Source organism: Schistocerca cancellata, chromosome 8 (genome assembly GCF_023864275.1).
Source record: "Schistocerca cancellata isolate TAMUIC-IGC-003103 chromosome 8, iqSchCanc2.1, whole genome shotgun sequence".
In the NCBI taxonomy this organism is placed as follows: Eukaryota; Metazoa; Arthropoda; class Insecta; order Orthoptera; family Acrididae; genus Schistocerca; species Schistocerca cancellata.
This window is the reverse complement of record NC_064633.1, coordinates 226,955,157-226,981,756: the sequence shown is the minus strand read 5'-3', so window position 1 is coordinate 226,981,756 and position 26,600 is coordinate 226,955,157. Positions and strand designations below refer to the sequence as shown.

Genomic DNA, 26,600 nt, shown 5'->3' with positions numbered 1-26,600 from the left:
GTTGAGGTTAATGTGACCATGAACCAGGGTGGGTGATCAAGTGTTAACATTCCTTCTACAGCTTCATGGTGAGTTTGTTGTGCACGCTGAAACCTAGTAATTAAGGTAGGCAGGATAGGGTTACGATTGTGGACGGGGCCCGAATCAGTTACTATTGGTTTGCTTTGCAATTTCACTCATTTATTTTAGTAAATAACTTCTGAAAACAAGCCAATGAGCTCGAAATCAGACTTTAAGGCACGTAACCACAATCACGGCTGAAGGCCTTTAACGCCCAAAATGGCAATTATTAAAAAAATTAACAAATATACTGTCAAACGGCGAATGGCATAGCAAAATTTAATTAAAAAAAAGACAGATCACCAAAGAGGTGAGGCAAATGATGGTAACTTAATAATAAAATAAAATATAAGGGTCAGTGACAGACGGTGCTCGAGGAATCGACCTCTGAGTAGGGCACACAAAAAACACTTTCGCGAGCGAAGAGAAAGGCAGCCAAGAGTTGCATTCAGATCACAGGATGGTAACTCGGACTAGTGGCATTCTAACGAGCGACTAATGATAATCTAAGTTAGGCTACCTGACATCTAACAAAACAAATGCAAGATGTGAAATTACGCCAAAGCCGGAACCGGCGGTCTGGACTCCGCCTGCTGAATACTGTGCGGTCCCGGCGTGTTGTCGCTCTGCACGGACCTCGCTGCTCCTGTGTCCCCAACCGAACTCCACACTCACACCACACGGAACAGGGATGAGGTCGCTCCAAAGATAGGGCAGCAGAACTACTTATCGATAAGCGCCGCTGCTGGCACTAGCGGACAGGCAGCGCTTACGAAACCGAGTGGCGCTAGCGAACACGAGAAGAAGGCAAACAACGCAACCATGCCAACTAAACGATACGGTCTGGCAGAAACCTGTGGAGAAACCCCCGGGAGGGGGGGGGGGGGGGCAACTAGCGGCATAATCGTATACGGACCCGGAAAACGGGGCGTAAATTTACCTAGGTTGCCAACACGCACCTCCCTTCTGGGAAAATTACGGACATACACCTGATCTCCCAGCTTACCGCTGAATGCTCGCCGATTAGAGCTGTAACGATCAACCTGTTTGTTGTGGGTTCAAATGGTTCAAATGGCTCTGAGCACTATGGGACTTAACTTCTAAGGTCATCAGTCCCCTAGAACTTAGAACTACTTAAACCTAACTAACCTAAGGACATCACACACATCCATGCCCGAGGCAGGATTCGAACCTGCTACCGTAGCGGCCACGCGGTTCCAGACTGTAGCGCCTTTAACCACTTGGCCACACCGGCCGGCTTTGTTGTGGGCCCTGAGAATATTGTACCCGGCACGATTCCAGTTTTCCTTGACAACCAAAGGGGTGATCTCCGCAGGAATTAGATCCTGAATCCCCCCATAAGTTCGAAAGGGAGGAATTAACAGGATATGCTAACACCAAGGAAACCGGTGTACCCTTCAAAGCCTCATAGCTGGCGGTATTGAAGGCAAAACTAAGCCAAGGGAGACTAGAATCTCCCTTACTGAGAGACATCTGATGAAAGGTAATCAGTGCTGATTTAAGGTTACGATCGACCCTTCCCACAAAGGACTCCTGCGGATAATACGGAGTGGTAGTTACATGCTTAACACCGCTTCGAAAACAGAAGGCCTTGAAGGGAGCCGAAAGAAATGCCGGTGCATTATCATTAACGATTTGCATGGGACGTCCAAACACACTAAATACGTTAGTTAAATGCGCAATCGTGGTGTCAGCACTCATATTACGACTTGGAAGAAGACCGGTAAACCTCGAAAACACGTCGATAATGACTAATACATACCGATGGCCTCTTTTGGTGCGAGGTAAGGGCCCCACATAATCAATATAGAGCTTGTCCATGGGGCAAGACTCACGCTCAGATCTAAAGAACCCTGCTGAAGAGTGTTATTCGGTTTGGCCACACCACACAACTGACACCGAGAAACCACTTCTCTAACGTCTCGGTTAATAGACGGCCAAGTCAGATGCTCCTGCAAGGTCTTATAGGTTCCTAAATGCTCGCCAATCAACGAGTTGTGAAAATAATGGAAAACCGGGTGTATTAGGGGGCTTGGTAGACAGATCTTAAGCTCCTTGGTGCGTCCCACTCCCACCCTTTTACACAAAATGCCCTTGCTGATAATGTATTCATCCAAATGCTCACCCGCAGAAAGCCGTTTTTTTACCGGCCCGCAAGTGGAGTCCTGATCCTGATGATCGGCAATGTCACTAAACAAATGAGGAATATCGCCTAACACGACACAACTAAGACTGCGTTCCGCAGCTTCTTGGGCGCCCTCACTACATGGTTGTTCAGTAAACATACGGCTAAGGACGTCCGCGAGTTCATCTCAGTGCCTCTGCTGTGCTGAGCCTCGAACTGAAACGCCACCTGGCGATACGGCCAGTTTTACGCGGCCTGGCTAGCACCCAGCCTAAGGCTTGATTGTCGGTCTCTAGCTGAAATACTCTATGTTCGAGATAAAACCGGTACTTATCCAGCTCGAGCAAGACGGCCAATGCCTCACATTCGTAAATAGAATATTTAAGCTCAGCGCTGGTTAGCCGACAAGACGCGTATGCTAATGGCTGCCTCTGACCTTCGAACTCCTGGAGGAGGACTGCCGAAATTCCCGTATTCGATGCGTCGGTTTGGACAATAAATGTTTTATTGAAATCTGGCGCTCCGAGAATGGGAGGGTTGGCTATGGTCGCCTTAATATGTTCTCTTGAGCAGGTCCCCACTCAAAACGCACCCCTTTTTGGAGCAGTTCATTTAGAGGAGCCGTACAACTGAGCAAAATTAGGAACAAAATGCCTAAAATAGTTCACCATCCCTATGAACTTCGCAGTCCATCGCTTATCAGAGGGCAGCGGAAGGGCTCTCAAGACCTTAGTCCGCTTCTGATCGGTGCGAATACTCTTGCCTGATACTAGGTGACCTAAGAAGGATACCTGCTGCCTGGCTAATGTCACCTTATTGGGTTTAATAGTTAAGCCGGCCTATTGCAACCTAACAAAACCCACATTCTCAACTTATTGTCCCGCACTACTACTATATGCTCCAAATGCTCTTGAGACGAACGACTATAGATTATCAGATCGTCCAGGTAATTGTAAACACAGACTAATTTCAAGTCTCTAAGAATATTATCCAGCAAACGAATGAGGATGGCTGCACCAGTAGACAAGCCAAAGGGGACACTTTTAAATTCAAACCGATTCCAATCAGTACAAAGTACTGTAACGTGTTTACATTCTTCGGCTAAGGGAATCTGATAATAGGCTTGATTCAGGTCGAGCACAGTAAACCAATTAGCCACAGCAAACCAAGTAAAGGAGTTATGAGGATCAGGTAAAGGAACCGATTCAAGGACGACCTTCTTATTTAGGCGACGGTAGTCAGCAACAGGCCGAAAGTCCCGCCCCTAATCCTTAAGAATGAGGAATATAGGGGAGCCATAAGCAGATGCAGAAGGCCTAATAACTCCCTGATCAAGCATTTTTGAGATCTTTCCCCTTAGTATCTTTATCTTAGGCGGTGAGACGCGATATGGGGACTGGCGGACGGGAATATGGTCAGACAGACGAATATGGTAGTCCAGAACATTAGTAACCCCCAGTCTATCACAGACAACCTCTCCAACAAACCCCTTAGTTTAGATGCCTGCTGGGAAGACAGATGAGTGAGATCAAAGTCACTAACCTTAGCATCAACAGCCAGCATTCCCACATCTCGATGCACCCTACGTTTAGTACAGTCACAGAAGCCAAATTTCTGATCAGGAGCTAACTTAAAGAAAAAGGTGAACCCCAAATAATACCAACCGAGATACTACCTCAGACCCAACCCTGCAGAGGCAACACTTGCCCTTTGGCAACCCGACATCTGTGCACCGAAGAAGGGACCAGCCTAAGTCTCGCAAGATGGCCAAGTTCAAGAAACCTTTCCAAGCTCAACAATGAAAAGGAGCTACCAGAACCCAAAAGGGCACAAATAGGTTCACCACCTAATCGAGAACAAATATAAAGCAGAGAGGGTGATGACCGAGCAGCGACACGGGCACACCAGAGTTTAAGGCCTCGACCCCGGGGTCGCTGATCAGCAGGGCGTCATTTATTGATTCTGAGTGTCTGCGACTGAGCGCAAGTATGAACTAAATGGCCTGTTCGATCACACCTAAGACAACGCCGTGATTCCCCTTTAGCAGACTCAGCTGATGTTGATAATCCGGAGTTCCCTCAATAACATCCGCGGGCTGAACCTCTAGCTTCACGGTATCCACTGTCCGAGAGCGGCAACGTGGATGTCGCTACAACGGCGGCACGAAGTTCTTCCCAAGTAGAGGGACGACCACGAAAAACAAAGTGCGACTTATCCGCCGCTCGCATTCCCCTCAGGACAATTCAAACTAACTTCTGCTCTGGCAAATCAACTAACAAGGCCACGCAGGCCGTCTTAACTCATTCCACGTATTGATGTAAACCCTCTTTAACTTGCTGCAGTTGCCAAATATAGCGACATTCGAGTTGTTTGCTAACTCCCGTGGTCAATTATATTCGGTTCTAACAATGCGCCGGGTTCGATTCCCGGAGGGGTCAGGGATTTTCACCTGCCTCGAGATGACAGGGTGTTTGTGTTGTTCTCATCATTTCATCATCATTCATGAAAGGTTGGGAATTTGTACGGGCGCTGATACCGCGCAGTCGAGCACCCCACAAATCAAACATCATCATCATCATCATCATCATCTAACAATGACCACATGGAGTATAGAATACGACCACTGTTAAGTAAGCATTATGAGCATGTAATTATTGTGAGCATGTACTGTTAACGACTGGGGAAGTATTGAATAATCCTAGTTCAAATTTCAAGACACTTTCGAAATTTACTATCGATTATAGTCGCAATGATTTCTAGCCCCTACACACACACTGTTGAAATCCGAATTGTACCTCTCACACAGTGGGGAGGCGTGTGGTATGCATAACTGTAATCGCTTTTAAAAAATTGTTAAAAGTAACAGTATTTTTGTTGTAATTATTATTATTGTCATTGTTTTTATAATTATGTTATTGCGTACGATTGTCCGTTATTGCGTCGCGTCACGCCCTAGTATTACACTGAGTAATGTCGTATGCCGTCTCCAAGTACAGGGCCCAACCTCGTAAAGATCAGGCCTAGTTAGCGATACCGGACACTCGGAAAATACCTGTTATTCCACCTACGTGAATAAGGATGACATTAAAATTTTCGATACGCATAGTTTTATTTATATCTGAGATTAATTCTGCGATCCTTCTTGTCGAAAACTTAAATCACGGAATCATTGAATGACACTTGCTTCCTCACGGATTTGAACAATCGTTTTTATTGGGTAACAAAGCAAGGTGAGATAATCGTGTTTACAACTGTTTATTTTGAAGGTAAGTTTTGATCCAATGCCGAAAATGGTGTTTTCGTCGAAGCATTGGTTGCGGGGATGATTACATTTAATTTCATCAGTTTTGATGCTTCAGTTAGAGCTTCACTGAGGCCACAGGATGTGAGATATTGACTTTGCCTAAATACAAAACACATGGTCAACACTACGGTTTTTGTGTCTCTTTACAGCCACATTACCATTCGTAGGAGGAGTACAATGATTCTTGAAAATGTGTGACGTAATTTTTAGTTAGTGCATTTAAATGTGGAAGATTCGGTTTGGGCCGTCCATGTTCGATCAAGTCACTTCTCCCCTCAAACTAAGTTGCACACTGACTTTCCAGCACATATTTATTTGACTGAATTTTCTCATTTTTGACATATTTACTACATCCTTATTGCTTCAGCAACCCACCTTCACAGTTACGCAGAAACTAATTTAAAATCATTAATATATCTGTTCACTAAAATTACAATGAAAAATAACTGACAGCCGTTAATGTCTTAAATGCCCCCGGGATAATAGTGCATTTTACGAATATGAAGTATGCGTGCAACTGAAATTGTAGAAATAATACTGTATATTCCAGGAATCTCCTTATTGCTTCAGCAACCCACCTTCACAGTTACGCAGAAACTAATTTAAAATCATTAATAAATATATCTGTTCACTAAAATTACAATGAAAAATAATAATCTGTACTAAAACAGTATGAACCGCTGAAATATATATCCTTATTTACAGCTGAACACTTTCAGCTCTGTAGCGTGCTAAACCACGTGTCTTGTAGAAGAGCTAGAGAATCGTAGGTGCTACACGATTATCAGTAACATCTTATCTGTAACTGTAATTGGCGATTACAGCAGTTACTAGTACACAAGTATCAGTAACAATTCTGTCCGCCTGCTTAGCTGAGTGGTACCGTGCTTACCTCCCATGCGGCGGACACGAGTTCCATTCCCGGCCGGGTTGGAGATTTTCTCCGCTCGTGGACTGTGTGTTGTGTTCTCCTCATCATCATAACTGGCGCGCAAGTCGCCCAGTGTGGCGTCGACTGAAATAAAGCTTGCACTCGGCGGCCGAACTTCCCCAGTTGGGGCTTCCCGGCCAACAACGCTACACGCTGATTTCCATTTTCCAGTGACAATTAATTCCTGTTATTTGTAATAATTAACGTAAAACGCAATTCTGCGTAAATCACTCGCCATATCATTTCGTCCCTCCTCTGTTAACTTTAATAGTTTAACACGACCACGCGCCCTGTACCCATTCACCTGTTCCACACCGTTGTATCAAACAATACCTATCACCCGCACTAACCGTGCTGCAGTTGAAAGACAACCAACGGGGGAGGAAGGTTAGGCCCCACATCACTCTCACAAAGGTGAGAGCTATGCTTATTTACTGCACGTACGTACAAGTATCCACCCATATTGACTCCGCTGTGCCGTGGAACAAGCACAGAATCCCTTAAGCTCTTAACCCCAGCAATACCAACGCATTTTCCATAACCCACATTTCTGTTGGTGGATATGCCCACCCTGAAAAAATTGAAAAACAAATACAAAATTCTTTAACTTTCCAGAACTTGAAAATATCTTCTATCATACTTTTAACAATATCAACACACTTTCAGTACCGCGTAACACCGATAATGGGAGGGGTAATGTACTTTATGCCCACCGTAATGTTTTTAAAAAATGGAAAATTCGTTCATTGCTGTTGACTTTTACTAACAACACACTTTTTAAACTGCTATTGATGTGTAAGTAATGTCCTGAACCTGAAAATATTGAATATGACATTCATCGGGGACAGTGACATCCACCACTAAGACTTGAAGTTTTGAGTTAAGTTTAACCGAAAAATTTAAAACATTTACGGTATCTGTAGAAGAATTCATTAAAGACAATAAATATTCCCTTTTCAGAATTTTAAAATATAAAGTAACTGCCTAGACGACACAGTGTTTTCAAAAGTTGGCCGTAAAGAATCCACCTCCCCTCCTCACGTAATATTACGAAGCTTCAGTCCTCGACTGAGCAGTTTGTTTACATGCTGACATATAGTACAAAAATACTGTGTTGAAATCCTTTTGAGAGCCACTGCATCTCAAACTTTGGTAAAGGATTACGAGGGACTCGTCTTATTGACCAGTGTATTTGATAATCTTGTGTTATTTTTAGTATGAGTCATTCCCTTCTGGACTCAACATATATGTTTTCTGTTCCTTTTATTTAGTCCTTGGTGCAGCTTTACTGCCATAACCTTCTTGGTGACATTCATGCCCAGCCACATGATTTTCGTTGACGCAGTACTGAAAACTGTGCCATTGGACTTTTGAATCCAGTGTGAGGAAATGACAGCTAATGGAATGAGCTGTGAAGTCACGTGCGCTGGCGCCACTTCACGTTAGAAATCTGCTCAATATGTTGGCATGTCCAGTGTCGTAATGGTACTATTCTTTGCACTCCACGACACTAAATGACAGCACGCGTCGTAGATTTTCGCTGTTCTTGGGTGAATCTTCCGCATACCGAATCTGTGGCTAGATGTGATTTTTTTCCCCAGCAGTCTGTGAACAACGGAATGATTACCAATGAACCGTCTACTTGCAAGTGATTTTGATTATGGGAATGGATACGTTGCTTTAAAAAATCGAAGAAGTCTTCGATATTTTAATTAAGAGAGAAGCTATGTATAAATGACTGTAATGCACTTCAAATACATAAACATAGACATAAATAACAGCATTTTTTTAGTGAACGCTTCAGAATAGATACCAAATCTAAAATGTTTGAAGTACCCCACAGACAGTACGTGTGACTAGAAAAAATTCTCTACTTGAATAATTCCTTTTGTATTCTGTAAACTGTTATTTTAAGTCATAAATTGTTCAGCTCGAACGTCTGTGAGCAACAGAAGGTTCAAATAGTTCAAATGGCTCTGAGCACTATGGGACTTAACATCTATGGTCATCAGTCCCCTATAACTTAGAACTATTTAAACCTAACTAACCTAAGGACAGCACACAACACCCAGTCATCACGAGGCAGAGAAAATCCCTGACCCCGCCGGGAATCGAACCCGGGAAGCAACAGAAGAACTACCAGTTAACCATCTATTCGAAATTTCTAAATCTATTCTAAATTTGATTAGCTGTGAACAGTACTTCTAAGTGGACGTTTCCCTACCAAAATCGACAGAAAAGAAGCCGCAGTTGCTCTGAGACAGAACGCAGTGATCTGAGGTTTGGATGAAGGGGTCCAGCTGGTTTCGGAACTGTGGAAGTGGATTTCTGGTTGTAGAATTCGTACTACAATAGAGTGGAACATACCGGATACGTGGTCAGAGCTTCTGTTTCACATCAAATTTTGTGCAATTTCTGATGTGCAGTCCTAGGCGAAAGTAAGCTTTTCTAAACGAAAATGACAAAATTCTGTAAGTTTATCGATAGATAAATGGTTTCTTTGGTGGATGAAAAACGAATTCGCTACCTAATTTATTCTTGGGCTATTAATTCAATGTTTATGTCGCTAAGTATCTGTTGCCTGTAGTCATTCTATAATGATAAACAAATTCCTCTCCATATGAATTTTTGCGCGAACTTCAAGTTATTTTATGTAGAAACAGCCTGGCACAACTAGATTCAATTCACGACTGTAATTGCAAGGAAACAGTTTAGTTTGTCTTTTATTTCTTACGTCTTGGAAGTCAAGTGCTGTTTCTACATAAAATAACTTGAAGTTCGCGCAAGAATTCATATGATGAGGAATTTGTTTATCATATGAATTCTTGCGCGAACTTCAAGTTATTTTATGTAGAAACAGCACTTGACTTCCAAGACGTAAGAAATAAAATACAATCTAAACTGTTTCCTTGCAATTACAGTCCTGAATTGATTATAGTTGTGCCAGGCCAATATCTAAATACTCTGTTCCAAGTTAAGGTGAGTTCACAAACAGCGATGCGCCTCTTCTATTGCATGCGATCTCTTTTTATGTTTTCAGTTCACGGGAATCCCCCTGTACGTGAACGCGCGTCTCATGCTGAACGTCATGCTGGAGCCTGTGGAGCTAATTTCGTGAGTATTAACCAACCAGCCTCCAAACAGTGCATTTTCAGTGTGAAACCGAGCTCCACAATGAAATCTCGGTTTCTTAGCGATACTTGGGCTGATTTACGTGTGGTCTTTGGTGGCTTATTACAGAGGAATTGCTTGTAGCTAGATTTGTTACTGCCGCGCGAAGTGCCCGCGTGGTTTGGGGCGTCATGTCACGGACTGCGCGGCCCCTCCCGCCAGAGGTTCGAGTTGTCCCTCGGGCATGGGTGTGTGTGCTGTTCTGGCCACGACAGAATATTTGTGGGACCAGCTCTGACGTCATATCCGTCTCAGCGTCAGTTGTGAGCTGTCTTGCCTCAGGACAGGATGCTCTGCTTTATGACACCCTTCCCAACCGAATCAGTGCAGGGTGCAATGTAAAACCCATAAGTAGGCTCGTACTGCCAAGTTCTTTGTAAAATACACTACTGGCCATTACAATTGCTACACCACGAAGATGACGTGCTACAGACGCGAAATTTAACCGATAGGAAGAAGATGCTGTGATATGCAAATGATTAGCTTCTCAGAGCATTCACACAAGGTTGGCGCCGGTGGCGACACCTACAACGTGCTGACATAAGGAAAGTTACAATGAAATGAACACCCTTAGCTGCTTACAAGCGTTGACATACGTCAACGGGGACAGATGAAAATGTGTGCCCCGACCGGGACTCGAGCCCGGGATCTCCTGCTTACATGGCAGACACTCTATCCATTTGAGCCACCGAGGACACAGACAACTTATTGTCCCGCACTACATTCGTAGTGCCCCCGCCCATTATGATCATTACTCGCGGCGCGTTGTCGATTCCCGTAGGAGTTCGGGCAATGTTTGTGCATTCGCACAGAAGAAGATGATGGTCAAGTGGCCGGTGAGCCTTAACTATATATATACTAAGATGGTATCTGTTCTTTCGGACGCGCCGCGAGTAATGAGTATAATGGGCGGGGCCACTACGAATGTAGTGCGTGACAATAAGTTGAGAACGAATGACGCCTGCCGCTTGGGTTCTGAGGCCATCCTTGGTTCCTTCCGGCGGCTGGCTGATTTGGTGAAGACAACCAGCATCGCACGCGGAGTGCAAGCTGAGCTTAATATCTGCAGCATAGTGCCCAGAGTCGATCGCGGTCCTCTGGTTTGGAGCCGTGTGGAGGGTCTAAACCAGAGGCTCAGACGACTTTGCGACTATAATGGTTGTAAATTCATCGACCTCCGTTATTGGGTGGAGAACTGTAGGGCCCCCCTAGACAGGTCAGGCGTGCACTACACACCGGAAGCAGCTACTAGGGTAGCAGAGTACGTGTGGCGTGCACACGGGGTTTTTTTAGGTTAGAGGGACCCCCCCTTGGGCGAAACGATAAAATACCTGACGGCTTACCAGAGAGGACATTATCATCGTTGATAAAGAACGTCCGTCCTCAGAGACCAAAAACAGGAAAAGTTAACGTAATATTGGTAAACTGCAGGAGTATCCAGGGCAAGGTTCCTGAATTAGTATCTCTTATTGAAGGAAATAGTGCGCATATAGTATTAGGAACGGAAAGTTGGTTAAAACCGGAAGTGAACAGTAACGAAATCCTAGACACAGAATGGAATATATACCGCAAGGATAGGATAAACGCCAGTGGTGGAGGAGTATTTATAGCAGTAAAGAATTCAATAATATCCAGTGAAGTTATTAGCGAATGCGAATGTGAAATAATCTGGGTTAAGCTAAGTATCAAAGGTGGGTCAGATATGATAGTCGGATGCTTCTATAGACCACCTGCATCAGCAACCGTAGTAGTTGAGCGCCTCAGAGAGAACCTGCAGAACGTCGTGAAGAAGTTTCGTGATCATACTATTGTAATAGGGGGAGACTTCAATCTACCAGGTATAGAATGGGACAGTCACACAATCAGAACTGGAGCCAGGGACAGAGACTCTTGTGACATTATCCTGACTGCCTTGTCCGAGAATTACTTCGAGCAGATAGTTAGAGAACCAACTCGTGAAGCTAACGTTTTAGACCTCATAGCAACAAATAGACCGGAACTTTTCGACTCCGTGAATGTAGAAGAGGGTATCAGTGATCATAAGTCAGTGGTTGCATCAATGACTACAAGTGTAATAAGAAATGCCAAGAAAGGAAGGAAAATATATTTGCTTAACAAGAGTGATAGGGCACAAATCGCAGAATATCTGAGTGACCACCATCAAACGTTCATTTCTGAGGAAGAGGATGTGGAACAAAAATGGAAAAAATTCAGAAACATCGTCCAGTACGCCTTAGATAAGTTCGTACCGACTAAGGTCCAAAGCGAGGGGAAAGATCCACCGTGGTATAACAATCATGTACGAAAGGTACTACGGAAACAAAGAAAGCTTCATCATAGGTTTAAGAGTAGTCGAATCATAGCTGATAAGGAAAAGCTGAACGAAGCGAAAAAGAGCGTAAAGAGAGCAATGAGAGAAGCATTCAACGAATTCGAACATAAAACATTGGCAAACAATCTAAACAAGAACCCTAAAAAGTTTTGGTCATATGTAAAATCGGTAAGCGGATCTAAATCCCCTATTCAGTCACTCGTTGACCACGATGGCACCGAAACATAGGACGACCGAAGAAAGGCAGAAATACTGAATTCAGTGTTCCGAAACTGTTTCACTGCGGAAAATCGTAACACGGTCCCTGACTTCAGCCGTCGCACGGACGCCAAAATGGAAAACATTGAAATAAACGATATCGGAATTGAAAAACAACTGCTATCACTTAGTAGCGGAAAAGCATCCGGACCAGACGAGATACCCTTAAGATTCTACAGTGATTATGCTAAAGAACTTGCCCCCTTTCTATCAGCAATTTATCGTAGATCGCTGGAAGAACGTAAAGTACCTAGCGACTGGAAGAAAGCGCAGGTCGTTCCCATTTTCAAGAAGGGTCATAAATCAGATGCGAATAATTATAGGCCTATTTCGCTTACGTCAATCTGTTGTAGAATAATGGAACATGTTTTGTGTTCTCGTATTATGACGTTCTTAGATAATACAAATCTCCTTCATCATAACCAACATGGATTCCGCAAACAGAGATCATGTGAAACTCAGCTCGCCCTATTTGCCCAAGAAATTCACAGTGCCGTAGACACTGGCGAGCAGATTGATGCCGTATTCCTGGACTTCAGGAAGGCATTTGATACGGTTCCGCACTTACGTTTAGTGAAAAAAATACGAGCTTACGGAATATCGGACCAGGTTTGTGATTGGATTCAGGATTTCCTAGAAGAAAGAACACAACATGTCATTCTTAACGGTTCAAAATCTGCAGATGTAGAGGTAATTTCGGGAGTACCGCAAGGAAGCGTGATAGGACCTTTATTGTTTACAATATACATAAATGACTTAGTTGACAACATCGGTAGCTCCGTGAGGCTATTTGCAGATGACACGGTTGTCTACAAGAAAGTAGCAACATCAGAAGACTCGTACGTACTCCAGGAAGACCTGCAGAGGATTAATGCATGGTGCGACAGCTGGCAGCTTTCCCTAAACGTAGATAAATGTAATATAATGCGCATACATAGGGGCAGAAATCCATTCCAGTACGATTATGCCATAGGTGGTAAATCATTGGAAGCGGTAACGACCGTAAAATACTTAGGAGTTACTATCCGGAGCGATCTGAAGTGGAATGATCACATAAAACAAATAGTGGGAAAAGCAGGCGCCAGGTTGAGATTCATAGGAAGAATTCTAAGAAAATGTGACTCATCGACGAAAGAAGTAGCTTACAAAACGCTTGTTCGTCCGATTCTTGAGTATTGCTCATCAGTATGGGACCCTTACCAGGTTGGATTAATAGAAGAGATAGACATGATCCAGCGAAAAGCAGCGCGATTCGTCATGGGGACATTTAGTCAGCGCGAGAGCGTTACGGAGATGCTGAACAAGCTCTAGTGGCGGACACTTCAAGAAAGGCGTTACGCAATACGGAGAGGTTTATTATCGAAATTACGAGAGAGCACATTCCGGGAAGAGATGGGCAACATATTACTACCGCCCACATATATCTCGCGTAATGATCACAACGAAAAGATCCGAGAAATTAGAGCAAATACGGAGACTTACAAGCAGTCGTTCTTCCCACGCACAATTCGTGAATGGAACAGGGAAGGGGGGATCAGATAGTGGTACAATAAGTACCCTCCGCCACACACCGTAAGGTGGCTCGCGGAGTATAGATGTAGATGTAGAATGTGGGTTTCGCGGGAGGCGTGCTAGAGATATATCCCTGCAGTCGCGCTATCCTATGTGTCCTTGGTGGCTCAGATGGATAGAGCGTCTGCCATGTAAGCAGGAGATTCCGGGTTCGAGTCCCGGTCGGGGCACACATTTTCATCTAGCCCCGTTGACGTATGTCAACGCTTGTAAGCAGCTAAGGGTGTTCATTTCATTGTAATTTCATTCTAGTGAGCTGCATGGTCACCGATGGTATCTGTTCTTTCGGACATGTCCGAAATAACAGATACCATCTTAGTATATATATAAGGAAAGTTTCAATCCGATTTCTCATACCCAAACAGCAGTTGGCCGGCGTTGCCTGGTGAAACGTTGTTGTGTTGCCTCGTGTAAGGGGGAGAAATACGTACCATCATGTTTCCGACTTTGATAAAGGTCGGATTGTAGCCCATCGCGATTGTAGTTTATCGTATCGCGCCATTGCTGCTCACGTTGGTCGAGATACAATTACTGTTAGCAGAATATGAAATCTGTGGATTCAGGAGGGTAATACGGAACGCCGTGCTGGATCCCAACGGCCTCGTATCACAAGTAGTCGAGATGACAGGCATCTTATCATCACGGCTGCGACGTATCGTGCAGCCACGTCTCGATTCCAGAGTCAACAGATGGGGACGTTTCCACGACAACAACCATCTGCACGAACAGTTCGACGACGTTTGCAGCAGCATGGGCTATCAGCTCGGAGACATTGGCTGCGGTTACCCTTGACGCTGCATCACAGACAAGAGCGCATGCGGTGGTGAACTCAACGACGAACCTGGGTGCACGAATGGCAAAACGTCATTTTTTCGGATGATTCCTAGTTCTGTTTACAGCATCATGATGGTCGCATCTGTGTTTGGCGACATCGCGGTGAACGCACATTGGAAGCGTGTATTCGTCATCGCCATACTGGCGTATCACCCGACGTGATGGTATGGAGTGCCGTTGGTTACACGTCTCCGTCACCTCTTGTTCGCACTGACGGCTCTTTGAACAGTGGACGTTAGGTTTCAGATGTGTTACGACTCGTGGCTCTACCCTTCATTCGATCCCTCCAAAACCCTACATTTCAGCAGGATAATGCACGACCGCATGTTGCAGGTCGTGTACGGGTCTTTCTGGATACAGAAAATGTTCGACTGCTGCCCTGACAGCACATTCTCCAGATCTCTCACCAATTGAAAACGTCTGGTCAATGGTGGCCAAGCAACTGGCTCGTCACGATACCCCAGTCACTACTCCTGATGAACTGTCGTATCGTGTTGAAGCTGCATGGGCAGCTGTACCTGTACACGCCATCCAAGCTCTGTTTGACTCAATGCCCAGGAGTATCAAGGCCGTTATTACGGCCAGAGGTGGTTGTTGTGGGTACTGATTTCTCAGGATCTATGCACCCAAATTGCGTGGAAATGTAATCACATTTCAGTTCTAGTATAATATATTTGTCCAATGAATACCCGTTTATCATCTGCGTTTCTTCTTGGTGTAGCAACTTTAATGGCCAGTAGTGTACATCTTTTAGTCCCTGAAATCACATCACATATCCTCTCAACTCGTGAAGTTTCATTTCCTTTCCTCCTCCCTCTTTACTTTTGTCAGGCAGTTAATATTCACTAACAGGAAAGTAATTGTGGTTCTGAGTCGGACTACACAATCCTGACAGGAGGGAAAGTTGTACTGATACAAAACAGAAGATCGGACCGCCAAAGAGAGTATCTCAGTTTTTCGATGAGTCGTCACTCATGAAGCACTCACCAGCTTTTTTTAATACTATCCAATATTTCAATTGCCTACATGCCTCTCATCTTCAGGTGAGTGACAAAAGTTACGAGATATCGTTTTACACATATACGGATGGCAGTAATATCCCTTACACAAGGTGTAAAAAGGCAGTGCGTTGGTGGAGCTGTCATTTGTTCTCACATGATTCTTGTGAAGAGATTTCCGACGTGATTATTGGAGCAAGATGGGAATTAACAGATTTTGAACATGGAATGGTAGTTGGAGCTAGACGCATGGAGCATTCCGCAATTGTTAGGAAATTCGGTATTCCGAGATCCACAGCATCAGGAGTGTGCGGAGAATATCAAGATTTCAGGCTTTACCTCTCACCACGGACAACGCAGTTGCCGACTGCCTTCATTTAACGACTGAAGGCAACGGCGTTTGTGCACAATTGTCAGTGCTAACAGGCAAGCAACATTCCGTGAAATAACAGCAGAAATCAATGTGGGACGTACGAAGATCGTGTTGGTGTTTGGTGTTAATGGTCTATAGTAGCAGACGACCGAAGCGAGTGCCTTTGCTATGAGCGCCTGCAGCGCTTCTGTTGGGCTCGTGACCAGTCGGTTGGACTGTAAACGATTGGAAAACCGTGGCCTGGTCAGACGAGTCCCGATTGCAATTGCTAAGAGCTGATGGCAGGGTTCGAGTGTGGCGCAGAGCCCATGAAGCGATAGACCCAAATTATCAAGAAGGTACCGTGCAATCTGGTGGTGGCTCAATAATGGTGTGGGCAGTGTTTGCATGGAACGGACCTGGCCGTCTGATCCAACTGAACCGATCATTGAGTGGAAATCGTTATGTTTGGCTACTTGGATACCACGTGGAGCCATTCATGGACTTCGTATGCTCAAACAACGATGGAATTTTTATGGGTGGCAATGCGCCATGTCACCGGTCCACACTAGTTCGTGATTGGTTTCAAGAACTTTCTGGACAATTCGACTAATCATTTGGACACATAGATCGCATCACATTTATAGCATCGAAACATTATGGGATACAATCGAGAGGTGTACCGCTCCCCTTAGTCCCGGGTTCGAAATCCGCCACCGCTTAAATTTTGAGTAATAATCAACATGTCGGCCGAAGATTTCTGGCCTAAGAATTCAGTCTCATTCTCCCAATGGCCTTGTCAAAGAAGGTGGAGGAGCGAACAGAGGTACAGCGCACTATCTTGTTCTTGGGGTAAGAAACTGCCCCTAAAGGCGGAAGAATCAGTAATTGTCAACGACATGAGCATACAGAAGGCAATAGAAACCACTGCATAACAGACACATAATGTCTATCTTCAGAACATGCGGCTTGTAATTGAAAAAGTGTCATGATGACCTCTCTATTGGCAAAAGATTCCGGAATAGTCCCCCTTTCGGATATCCAGCAGGAGCAAGCTGAAGATGATGAGATAGGGTAATACAGTACGTAAAGGAAGACGAAAATCTAATAGTTCTGGGGGTATAGAATACATTTATAGGGGAAGGAGTAGAAGAAAAGGTTGCATGAGAATATGGGCTTTGGGCAAGGAATGAGAAAAGAGAAATACCAGCTGAGTAATATCTAATACTCTGTTCAATAATCACAAGAGGAGGAGGTACACTTAGTAAAGGCCCGGTGAAACGGGAAGATTTCAGTTAGATTACGTCATGGTCAGACAGAGATTGCGAAATCAGATATTGGATTGTATGGCGCACCCAGAACAGGATATAGACTCAGATAACAATGCAGTGATGATGAAGAGGAGGCTGAAGTTTAAGCGATTGGTCAGGAAGGAAGTGGGATACGGAAGTACAAAGGAATGACGAGATACCCTTGAAGTTCTCTAAGACTATAGGTAGAGCAATAAGTAATAGCCCTAAAAAAGGGCGATAACAGAAGTTGGGAAGGAAAACATAGGTACAAAGAAGGTAACTGCGAAGAAACCATGGATAACAGAAGAAATATTTAAATTGATTGATGAAAGAAGAAAGTACGAAGACTTTCCGGGAGACTCAGGAATACAGAAATACAAGTCGCTGAGGAATGGTATAAAGAGAAAGTGCAGGAAAGCTAGGACGAAATGGCTGCATGACAAATGTGAAGAAATCGAAAGAGAAATGATTGTCGGTAGGACTGACTCAGCATACAGGAAAGTCAAAACAACCTTCGGTGACATTAAAAGCAATTTAATGCGCTATGTTGATATTGCTTCCCACATACCAGTTCTCAGATCGTGCAGTAGTGTTTCAAGGACTGCTCGAGGATTCTCGGTTGACCATAATCGTGTGTATTGTGTGTTAACATGATCAGAGAGGTGGAACCAGTCCTCGTCTATATAGAAGGTGACGTCAAGTAGAACAGTGGCATTACTCTTAAGAAAGAGATGTAAACCATTTGCAGTACGGGATTCACTTTTCATGACCCGCATCTTCCAATTCTTGCACTACTGTCGCTTCATATGGCAACAATTTCAGCGTTTGCCTAATACATCATGCGTGCTTGCAATCCCGATATCCTGTCCTTGTGGCAACTTGCGCAATGATTTTTCTGTACTCTGCTCCAAAGAGTCAGAAATCTCCAGCAACTTCTACTCGTTTGGTTTAGATGGTCTTCCAGTTCGTTCGACATCTAACACTGAACCTACCCATCGAAATTTCTTAATTAGTCGACGAACCGCATTGCGCTGAGTTACGGCTTTCCCGGGAATTTTTCAGTAAATTCCTCCTGCAGTTAATCCATCTATCTATCACTTTATCGAAACACATGTTCAACAAAATAATACGTTCCTCATTTGAAAGCACCATAATTTAAAAAAATTTGACATCTGAACGGTGCACATCGTATTCAATAGCTTTCATCAGCTGATCCAAACAGTTCATGTTACTCAACCAATTAAAGGACCGCACATTCGGGTTACTAATCGCGGCTTTCCGTAGCATGCCATTTGCCAAGGAATCTCAGCCCTTATTACGAACGTCACTGTGTCGAGAAGCTCCACTACGAAAATGGACTGCTATGTTTAGCAGCAGCTGCAATAGATCTCCATATTCCCACGAATACATGCAAATAACAAATTTCAAAAAAATGGGCACTGTAATGTAGTAACTTGTTTTGAAATGCTTTCCTTGCGGATCATATGTTAGTTAATACAATATATTATTTTATCCACTGACATTAAGTGGGTTCCTTTCATCATTCCAGTGTCCTAATACAAGGTGTTTTTTCGTTTTTTAGTTCTCAATTCATTTTTGATTCTTTAGTCCTATGGTTTAACTGCAAGTACAGTACTTGAAGTACTTGCAGTCTTAACGTGTCTAGAAAGTTTTCGATATCAGTACTGCCGATTACCATAGCTTTCTTTAGGAAGTGTTTGAATGAAAGTTTCGTTACATGAGATAAAGGTCAGTTTGAGTATAACTATATAATAGATTTGTCCTGAACATTTAAATTAAAACATACACTTAACATTATGACACGTCATTTGTTTAGAAGTTAAGAATTTTAATAATGCGTGTGATTGTTTCATAAATAACCCAAATTATCAGATGTACTCCATGGTACCGTGAATATTACTATGAACTTCCCATCAATTCTAATTCTACAGAAAAAGTTTCAAAATGCAAATCCCTGCAAAATAATAATATAAACGGCAACTCTGGTCTCAGCTTCACTTCTCAAAGTGGCTCATGGTCCCTGAATAATTGTAAATTCTAACGCAAGGTTCTTACACTGCATGCGCAAAGTGAAACGAAACAAAATCACACAAGCACGCTTACTGGTAACTAGAAAGGCGAGTTGCAGCCACGCATGCATACTGCCACACTTCACATGCGATTCATCAGGTTGCTTGGGATTTCCCTGCCATCAGCGATCAGCGACCGATCGCTGCGATTTGCGCTCACACGAGCGGTCTACGAAGCGGTCGCATGCGACGGATCGCTGTGATCCGTCTTTCATGTGCTTCGCCCTTAAGCAATCACACTTCTATGAAAAAACAGGTCTGCAAACGTGGTTTCGAGATTATCTCGGGTAAAAATAGTAGGTAAGACAAGTTCGTAAGCTGAAAGGGGGACATCAAATGATACTAACACGTGACCCCCAGCCGCCACCCCCTTGGGTTGGGGGGATAACTTTGAAATCTTAAATGTAAACATCCATTTTTTTATTGCAGATTCGGATTCTCCATAAAAAGTAATCAAGTTTTGTCTGAAAATTCTTTTAAACCATCGACAGATGGCACTGAAATCGAGAAAAATTAAATTTTCGGAAGGACTCTGATTTATTTAGAATTATTGGAGAAGGACGCATCAGATCGATACAAAATGTGCACCAATTCTTTCATTACGCCAAATTAAACAATTTTTTTTTTACAAAACGTATCCTACCTGCCACAGTTTTTAATGGAGGAGTGGTATTAAAATCTCATTAGGGAACTCTTCACAATTGCATTACTCGCCCGACTTTGGCGCTACCGTGGCCAAACTGCGAACTATGGCTCAGTATAAAGGTCAGTGTAATGCGATCAGACGGCACTTCACTTTCAGATTGTGAACTGTAAACATCAACTGACGAAAGTAAATTATTCTTTAGCGAAACATGGCTCACTATCCTTCTACATAGATTGTAGATATGATGTTAATTTTAGGTGAATGCCATAACAATTACGCTGCAGCTCCTCAATTGTATGCAGATCGTTTCCCAAACAGACGACATCCAAGCGAAAACATTATTCGAAATTGCACTCAACGAGCTCGAAATGGCTATATGCACCGCCCCCTCGTCATCGCGAATACAATGAAAATTACGCTCGTGCCCTTACCGTTCTCGCCTGTGTTCAACTGGATCCCGAAATCAGTAGTCGTGCGATTCACAGACAAACTGAAATACCGAAATCAACTGTTTTGAGGATTTTTAAGGCACATGAATATCGTGCGTATCATATCACACTGACACGGGCATTAACGCCAAAAGATATACAAATAAGCGTGCATTTCTGCCAATGGGCCTTGGAAATGATAAGAGGTGACAATGACTTTTTTAGATACATTATGTTGACCGATGAAGCCATTTTCAAAAACAATGGCGAATTAAATCGTCATGATCGTCATTATGGTCCACTGTCAATCCATACTGGCACAGACCCGTTGACAATCAACGCAAATGGTCGTTAATGGTCTAGTGTCGAATTTTAAACGGTTACTTGATAGGACCGTACTTTTTGACCGAAATGTTACTGGGGAATCTTATTTACAACTTCTCCGCGATGATTTGCTGGAGCTAATGGAAGATGTTGATTTAGAAACTAGGCAAAGAATGTGCTTCTAACTGGATGCAGCAGCTCCCCATTATGCTAAAAATGTGCGGAACGTTTTAAATTTAAGGTGCCCTGGTCGGTGGATAGGACTCGGAGGACCAATTCAGTGGCCTCCACGTTCACAAGACCTAACATCTCCTGACTTTTTCTTGTGGGAGTATTTAAAAAATATTGTTTATGAAAGACAGCCCACAACCGGAAACGATATGGAGCAACGCATCCGAAGAGCTTGTGCAGCCATACCACGGAATGTGCTGCTCAAAACTGTGGACAACGTTCGCAGGCGATTGACTTTATGCATTGAAGCAAATGGGGATAATTTTGAACAATTTCTTCGTGGCTAATTTCATTAATTAAGCACCCCAACATGTGAGAGGTAAGATGACTCACACTAATGAAGCACCCCAACATGTGAGAGGCTGGGGGACTCACACTAATGAAGCACCCCAAGGGAACGTCATTCTACTACGTCCATGTCGTTGTTCCTGGGTAACGCTAAAAGTAGGATACAGTACATTTTGCACAAAAATAGCTTAATTTGGCGTAACGAAAGAATTGGTGCACATTTTTGTCGATTTGATATGTCTTTCTTTGATAGTTCTAAATAAATCAGAATTGTTCCCCAATTTTACTTTTTTCTCGATTTCAGCGCCATCTCTCAATGGTTTAAAAATATGTTACAGAAAAAACTTGATTACTTTTTTATGGAGAATCCAAATCTGCAATAAAAATGGGTGTTTCCATTTAAGATTTAAAAATTGCCCCCCGCCCCACCCAAGCGGACGGGGGCTGGAAGTCACGTGTAGTATCATTTGATGTAACCCTTTGAGCTTACGAATTTGTCTTGCCCACTATTTTTACCCGATGTATAGTTTTCGAGATAATCTCATCCGAAACTTCAGATGGACCACCATTTTCGTGTTTCAGTACACAGCCACTTGCCGAACGCACCGTATTACAAGCTTTTTGTTTTTTTGGTTTTTGGTGAGTGGGCGACAACGAAAATACTTACGGTAAAAAAATGTAAATACTGCATTGCTGGCTGGGCTATTCAATGGAGTGGGTTCAGTAGCATAGCGGCAAGGGCGTTCTTTCTCAGCGCACATTGTCCCCTTTCCTTCTAGAAATGTGATGGTTGTACCGTGTGTGTCTTTGTGGAGTGTAGGAGAGTTTAATGGATGGGTGTATAGTGTACTGTTATGTTGGAGTTGTCTGATGATGATGAGAGGAAGATGAGGTTTAAAACCCGGTGTCGACATGTGGCGTCCTCTGGAGAACGCAAAGCGGGTTTCGACGCGATAATGATTGTACAGTACGTTTAAGATATGCCATCTACGTAAAAAGTTTTACTCCAAAACCCCTTAAACGAGGGCCACTCCAAAAGAAATGCATACTATTTTTTTAACCCATCTTTTATTCTACATGTTTGAAAGTTTTATAGTGTGTAGATACATCGTTTAGGAACAATATTTTCATTTCTCCACATAATTTCCATCCCTCTCAACTGCCTTACGCCATCTTGGAACCGGCGCCTGTATACCCGCACGGTAAAATTCTGGACCTACCTGTTGGAGCCATTGTTTGGCAGCGTGCACAAGGGAGTCATCATCTTTAAACCTTGTTCTACGAAGAGAGTCTTTCAGTTTCCCAAAGAGATGATAGTCACATGGAGCCAGATCAGGACTGTAAGGCGGGTGTTTCAGTGTTGTCCATCCGAGTTTTGTGATCGCTTCTATGGTTTTTTGACTGACATGTGGCCGTGCATTGTCGTGCAACAGCAAAACATCCTGCTTTTGCCGATGTGGTCGAACACGACTCAGTCGAGCTTGAAGTTTCTTCATTGTCGTCACATATGCATCAGAATTTATGGTGGTTGCACTTGGCATGATGTCCACAAGCAAGAGTCCTTCGGAATCGTAAAACACCGTAGCCATAACTTTTCCAGCAGAAGGTGTGGTTTTGAATTTTTTTTTTTCTTGGGTGAATTTGCATGATGCCACTCCATTGATTGCCTCTTCGTCTCTGGTGAAAAATTATGGAGCCATGTTTCATCACCTGTCACAATTCTTCCAAGAAATTAATCTCCACCATTCTCGTACTGTTCCAAAAGTTCGCTGCATACCGTTTTTCTTGTTTCTTTGTGAGCCACTGTCAACATCGTGGGAGCCCACCTGGCACAAACCTTTTTTTAACGCCAACACTTCCAGTATTCTGCAAACACTTCCTTCCCCTATCCCAACGTAGCGTGACAATTCGTTCACTGTGATTCGTCTGTCAGCCGTCACCAATTCGTTAACTCTCTGCACATTGTCTGGAGTACGAGGCCTGCCGCTGCGAGGACAATCCTCAATATTGCCGTGCCCGCTTTCATCACGTAACCTGCTTGCCCACCGACTAACTGTACTGCGATCGACAGCAGCATCTCCATACACCTCTTTCAACCTCTTGTGGATGTTTCCCACTGTCTCGTTATCACAGCAGAGGAATTCTATGACAGCACGTTGCTTCTGACGAACGTCAAGTGTAGCAGCAATCTTGAAGACATGCTGTGACGGCGCCTCTCACGGGAACAGGTTGAACTACGTTTGAAAACAAGCGGGAAGGATGTATCTACACACTGTAAGACTTTCAAACATGCGGAATGAAAACTGTATTTTTACAAAAATAGTGTGCATTCCTTTTGGAGTGACCCTCGTATATTCAAAACTGCTCACTGGTAATGAAACTGTCTCTAAGGTAATTCTGTCTATTCCTTCGTAGCATCAATTCATGTAAAGGAAATAATCATTTTAAGTCAAAACGTTAACGAAACATTTGATGAGCTGTTGCTCGAGCCGATGTTTCGACGTTGACACAAAAAACAGCAACAGTCATATTCCTTTATTACTAAAGCTGCGTCGTTTACCAGTCATGACAGGATGGACTGGGTCAAAATTACGTACATAAGACTTTTTACAGTTTTTCATATAGTTTATGAAGAGAATTGTTCACGATAACGATATATATAACAGATGAAAGGACATTATTTTGTCCAGTCACACTGTTGACTGTTGAAAAATTCTTCTGTAGATTATAAAGGATGTTGTTTCTCTAAGTCCTGCGCAGTTTTCTTTTTGAATGCTGCTGGCGGCAGGAATCAGAGATCTCGAGACAGTGTATCGAACGTTTCTTGTGTTTCACACAGTCGACAGTTTGGTACTTCAAAGTTCCACTTGTTTCTTGTGTTATAATTATATATTCCTTGCCTCATGCTAAAGTCTCCTTGGTTTTCTTTTCCACTGATGAGGCACAAAAATACATACTGCTTGAAAATAGCCATTATTCCTAAATAGGTGAATATTAGCTTGCAGTGTTCCAGTCTTCCTGAATGCAGCATCAATACGTTCTTGTAACATGAAGAGTGTCCCCATATCAGCAGCCCATAATTAATTAATGTGGCTCTAAAGTAGTGCACAATACACGGTTAGGTACTGGTCAGTTAATACACCCTTTAGTGTCCTCAAAAAGTACAGTACACGGGAGAGATTGGAACGCACATTCATTGATAGTTTGCTGTCAGCGGGGAAGCCGAGCAGTTTGGCAGCCTCCACATTATCCTGGCATCTAACGGCCCTGAGGCTGTATATCAGATGATGTGTTTTTGCTTCATTCGTCTTCATTTTATTTCTGACAAACTACTCTTTGACGTTTTCAAAGAGCACATCTGTTGCTTACAGAGTTTGTGGTGAAGTTCTTTCTTTGACAGAAAGAGTGATGTCACCTGCAAGCTGTAACACGTGATTGTTACAGCCTGTATCATCGAGATAAATAAGAAACAGGAGAAGTCCTATGTCAGATCCCTGGGATACTCCATGCTCCAATTTTTGTTCTTGGGCGATTGCTCCGTGGACTGATACCACCTGCGTTCGGTTTTCAAGATAATAATAGTTGCCAGATAGCAAGCTCAGTCACGAAGAAGTTTATCGGAAATAATGTATGAAATCATAAAATTTACCAGGGTGGTTTGATAAGTCTGGTAAAAACTCAAGAAAAAAATCTTTGTTTCGTAAACAATTCACCCCACTTCTCGACATTGTCTCCTTTGAAAGATATACACTTTTTCATCCCTTTGGAAAAATAGATTATGTCAAAGCCTGCAAAATATTCGTTGACCGCAACTATCACCTCATCATTTGGTGAAAATTTGTTCCCAGAAAGCCAAAGTTTCACGTCAGGGAACAGGAAGAAGTTACTTGGGGCTAAGTCCGGTGAATAGGATGGTTGAGGAACTAACTGAAAGGCCAATTCATGCACTTTCCCCACTGTTACCGCTAATCCAAAAGTAAACGGTTTTCAACGATGGTGCAGAGTCCGCGTGAACTCCATCCAGTTCAGTTTTGATTTGTGTCGCAGTCCAACACTTCAAATAAAAATGTTTAATCACAGCACAAAACTGTTTCCTTCATCTTGAATCGCAATCGACACACTGGCCAATTCAAATGGCTGTCAGTAATGACTTGTACGTTGCACTGAAATTCTTTACACGATCCTTGGAATAATCAAGCTTACCAACCATGAAGGTGCAACAAAAATATTCCATTCTTTCGTGGAAATTTACCAGACCTATCAAACCACCCTCGCAGGTCTGGTATTAAATGGGCATTTTGTCGTTCCTCCTACGAGTATTTAGTATAAGGTAAAGCAGTAACAATTTTATGTCCGAGAGTAAATATTTGACACAAATACGAATTCCACAAGGAGGAAATTTTTTTTCTCTTATCTTTTGGTTGCACCATTAATGGACCTTCAGTGAAATTTCGAGTTATTGTTGTCTATTCTCTCTAATTTAGCCCCTGCGATACTTTTTAATCAAATAATGATTAGCACTTAAAATAATGGTGTCGGGCTTCATAACGAATTGGCTCGTACTGCGGGTTTCCTAGGGTCCAGCTAGCGCTGTGAAACTATGTATTCAGCAGAGGAGTATATTTTATTAATTACATTTTCGTTCTGCTTTTTATCAGTTCTGTTTGTCCACAGGTTCTACGAAAAACTGCCCGGAAGAATTTATTTTCCGGCTTTCTGGTTTAATCAGAAGGCAGTACTAACAGAAGATTTAGCCATGCTGGCAAAGTTTATTAAGAATGCGTCTGCCCTCGGTATGGGTCTTTTCTTTGGCATGGCAGGCATCGGCTTGATAATGGTGTTCGTCGGCGGAATCTTGACGCTGTGCCATAGATGGAAAGATTCGTAACTGGACCATTCCCCCGGAATAAACTGCGCCTGGAGTCGCCGGTATGACATTTTGTGTCGGTTATGACAAGTGCAGTGGACGAGGACTAAGTACGCCTCACGACGCGCATCACGTCGAACCACGGCCGTCTTCATGCGGCATCAGATTCAGCAGCATCTCACATAAGAAAGACAAGACTAGACAAATACTTTTCTGAACTAATTCTCAGTCCTGGTACAACGTAACATAGAGTCTGTGGTGTATATCACCTGCCTGAAGCTTCTTTTGTGATTTTTAGGGGTTCTCAAATGACTGCTTGAAGTTATGCACTCGGGAGAGTCAGATTTAATGTCTGTTATGCCACACAGTCTGAACCAGCCGTCGCTTCATTACAGCAAACACTCGACTGCCTGTTGAAAATTTGATCCTGGGACTGAATTTGAAGCTGATGTAGATGCTTAATGCTAATTAAAAAG

The 26,600-nt window shown here is 43.2% G+C and overlaps 1 protein-coding gene and 1 non-coding gene across 2 annotated transcripts in view; both read left to right on the top strand.

The window, feature by feature from the left end:
* Positions 1-26,145, top strand: part of LOC126095477 (protein croquemort-like) — a 117,376-nt gene extending 91,231 nt beyond the window's left edge. The window contains exons 11-12 of the mRNA XM_049910268.1: positions 9,482-9,555; positions 25,932-26,145. Coding sequence (XP_049766225.1) covers positions 9,482-9,555; positions 25,932-26,145 — 288 coding nt within the window. The remainder of the gene's footprint in view (positions 1-9,481; positions 9,556-25,931) is intronic.
* Trnat-ugu (transfer RNA threonine (anticodon UGU)) lies at positions 13,871-13,944 on the top strand. Its single transcript has one exon. It is a non-coding gene; the product is annotated as a tRNA-Thr (tRNA).
* Positions 26,146-26,600: the final 455 nt, after the last annotated feature.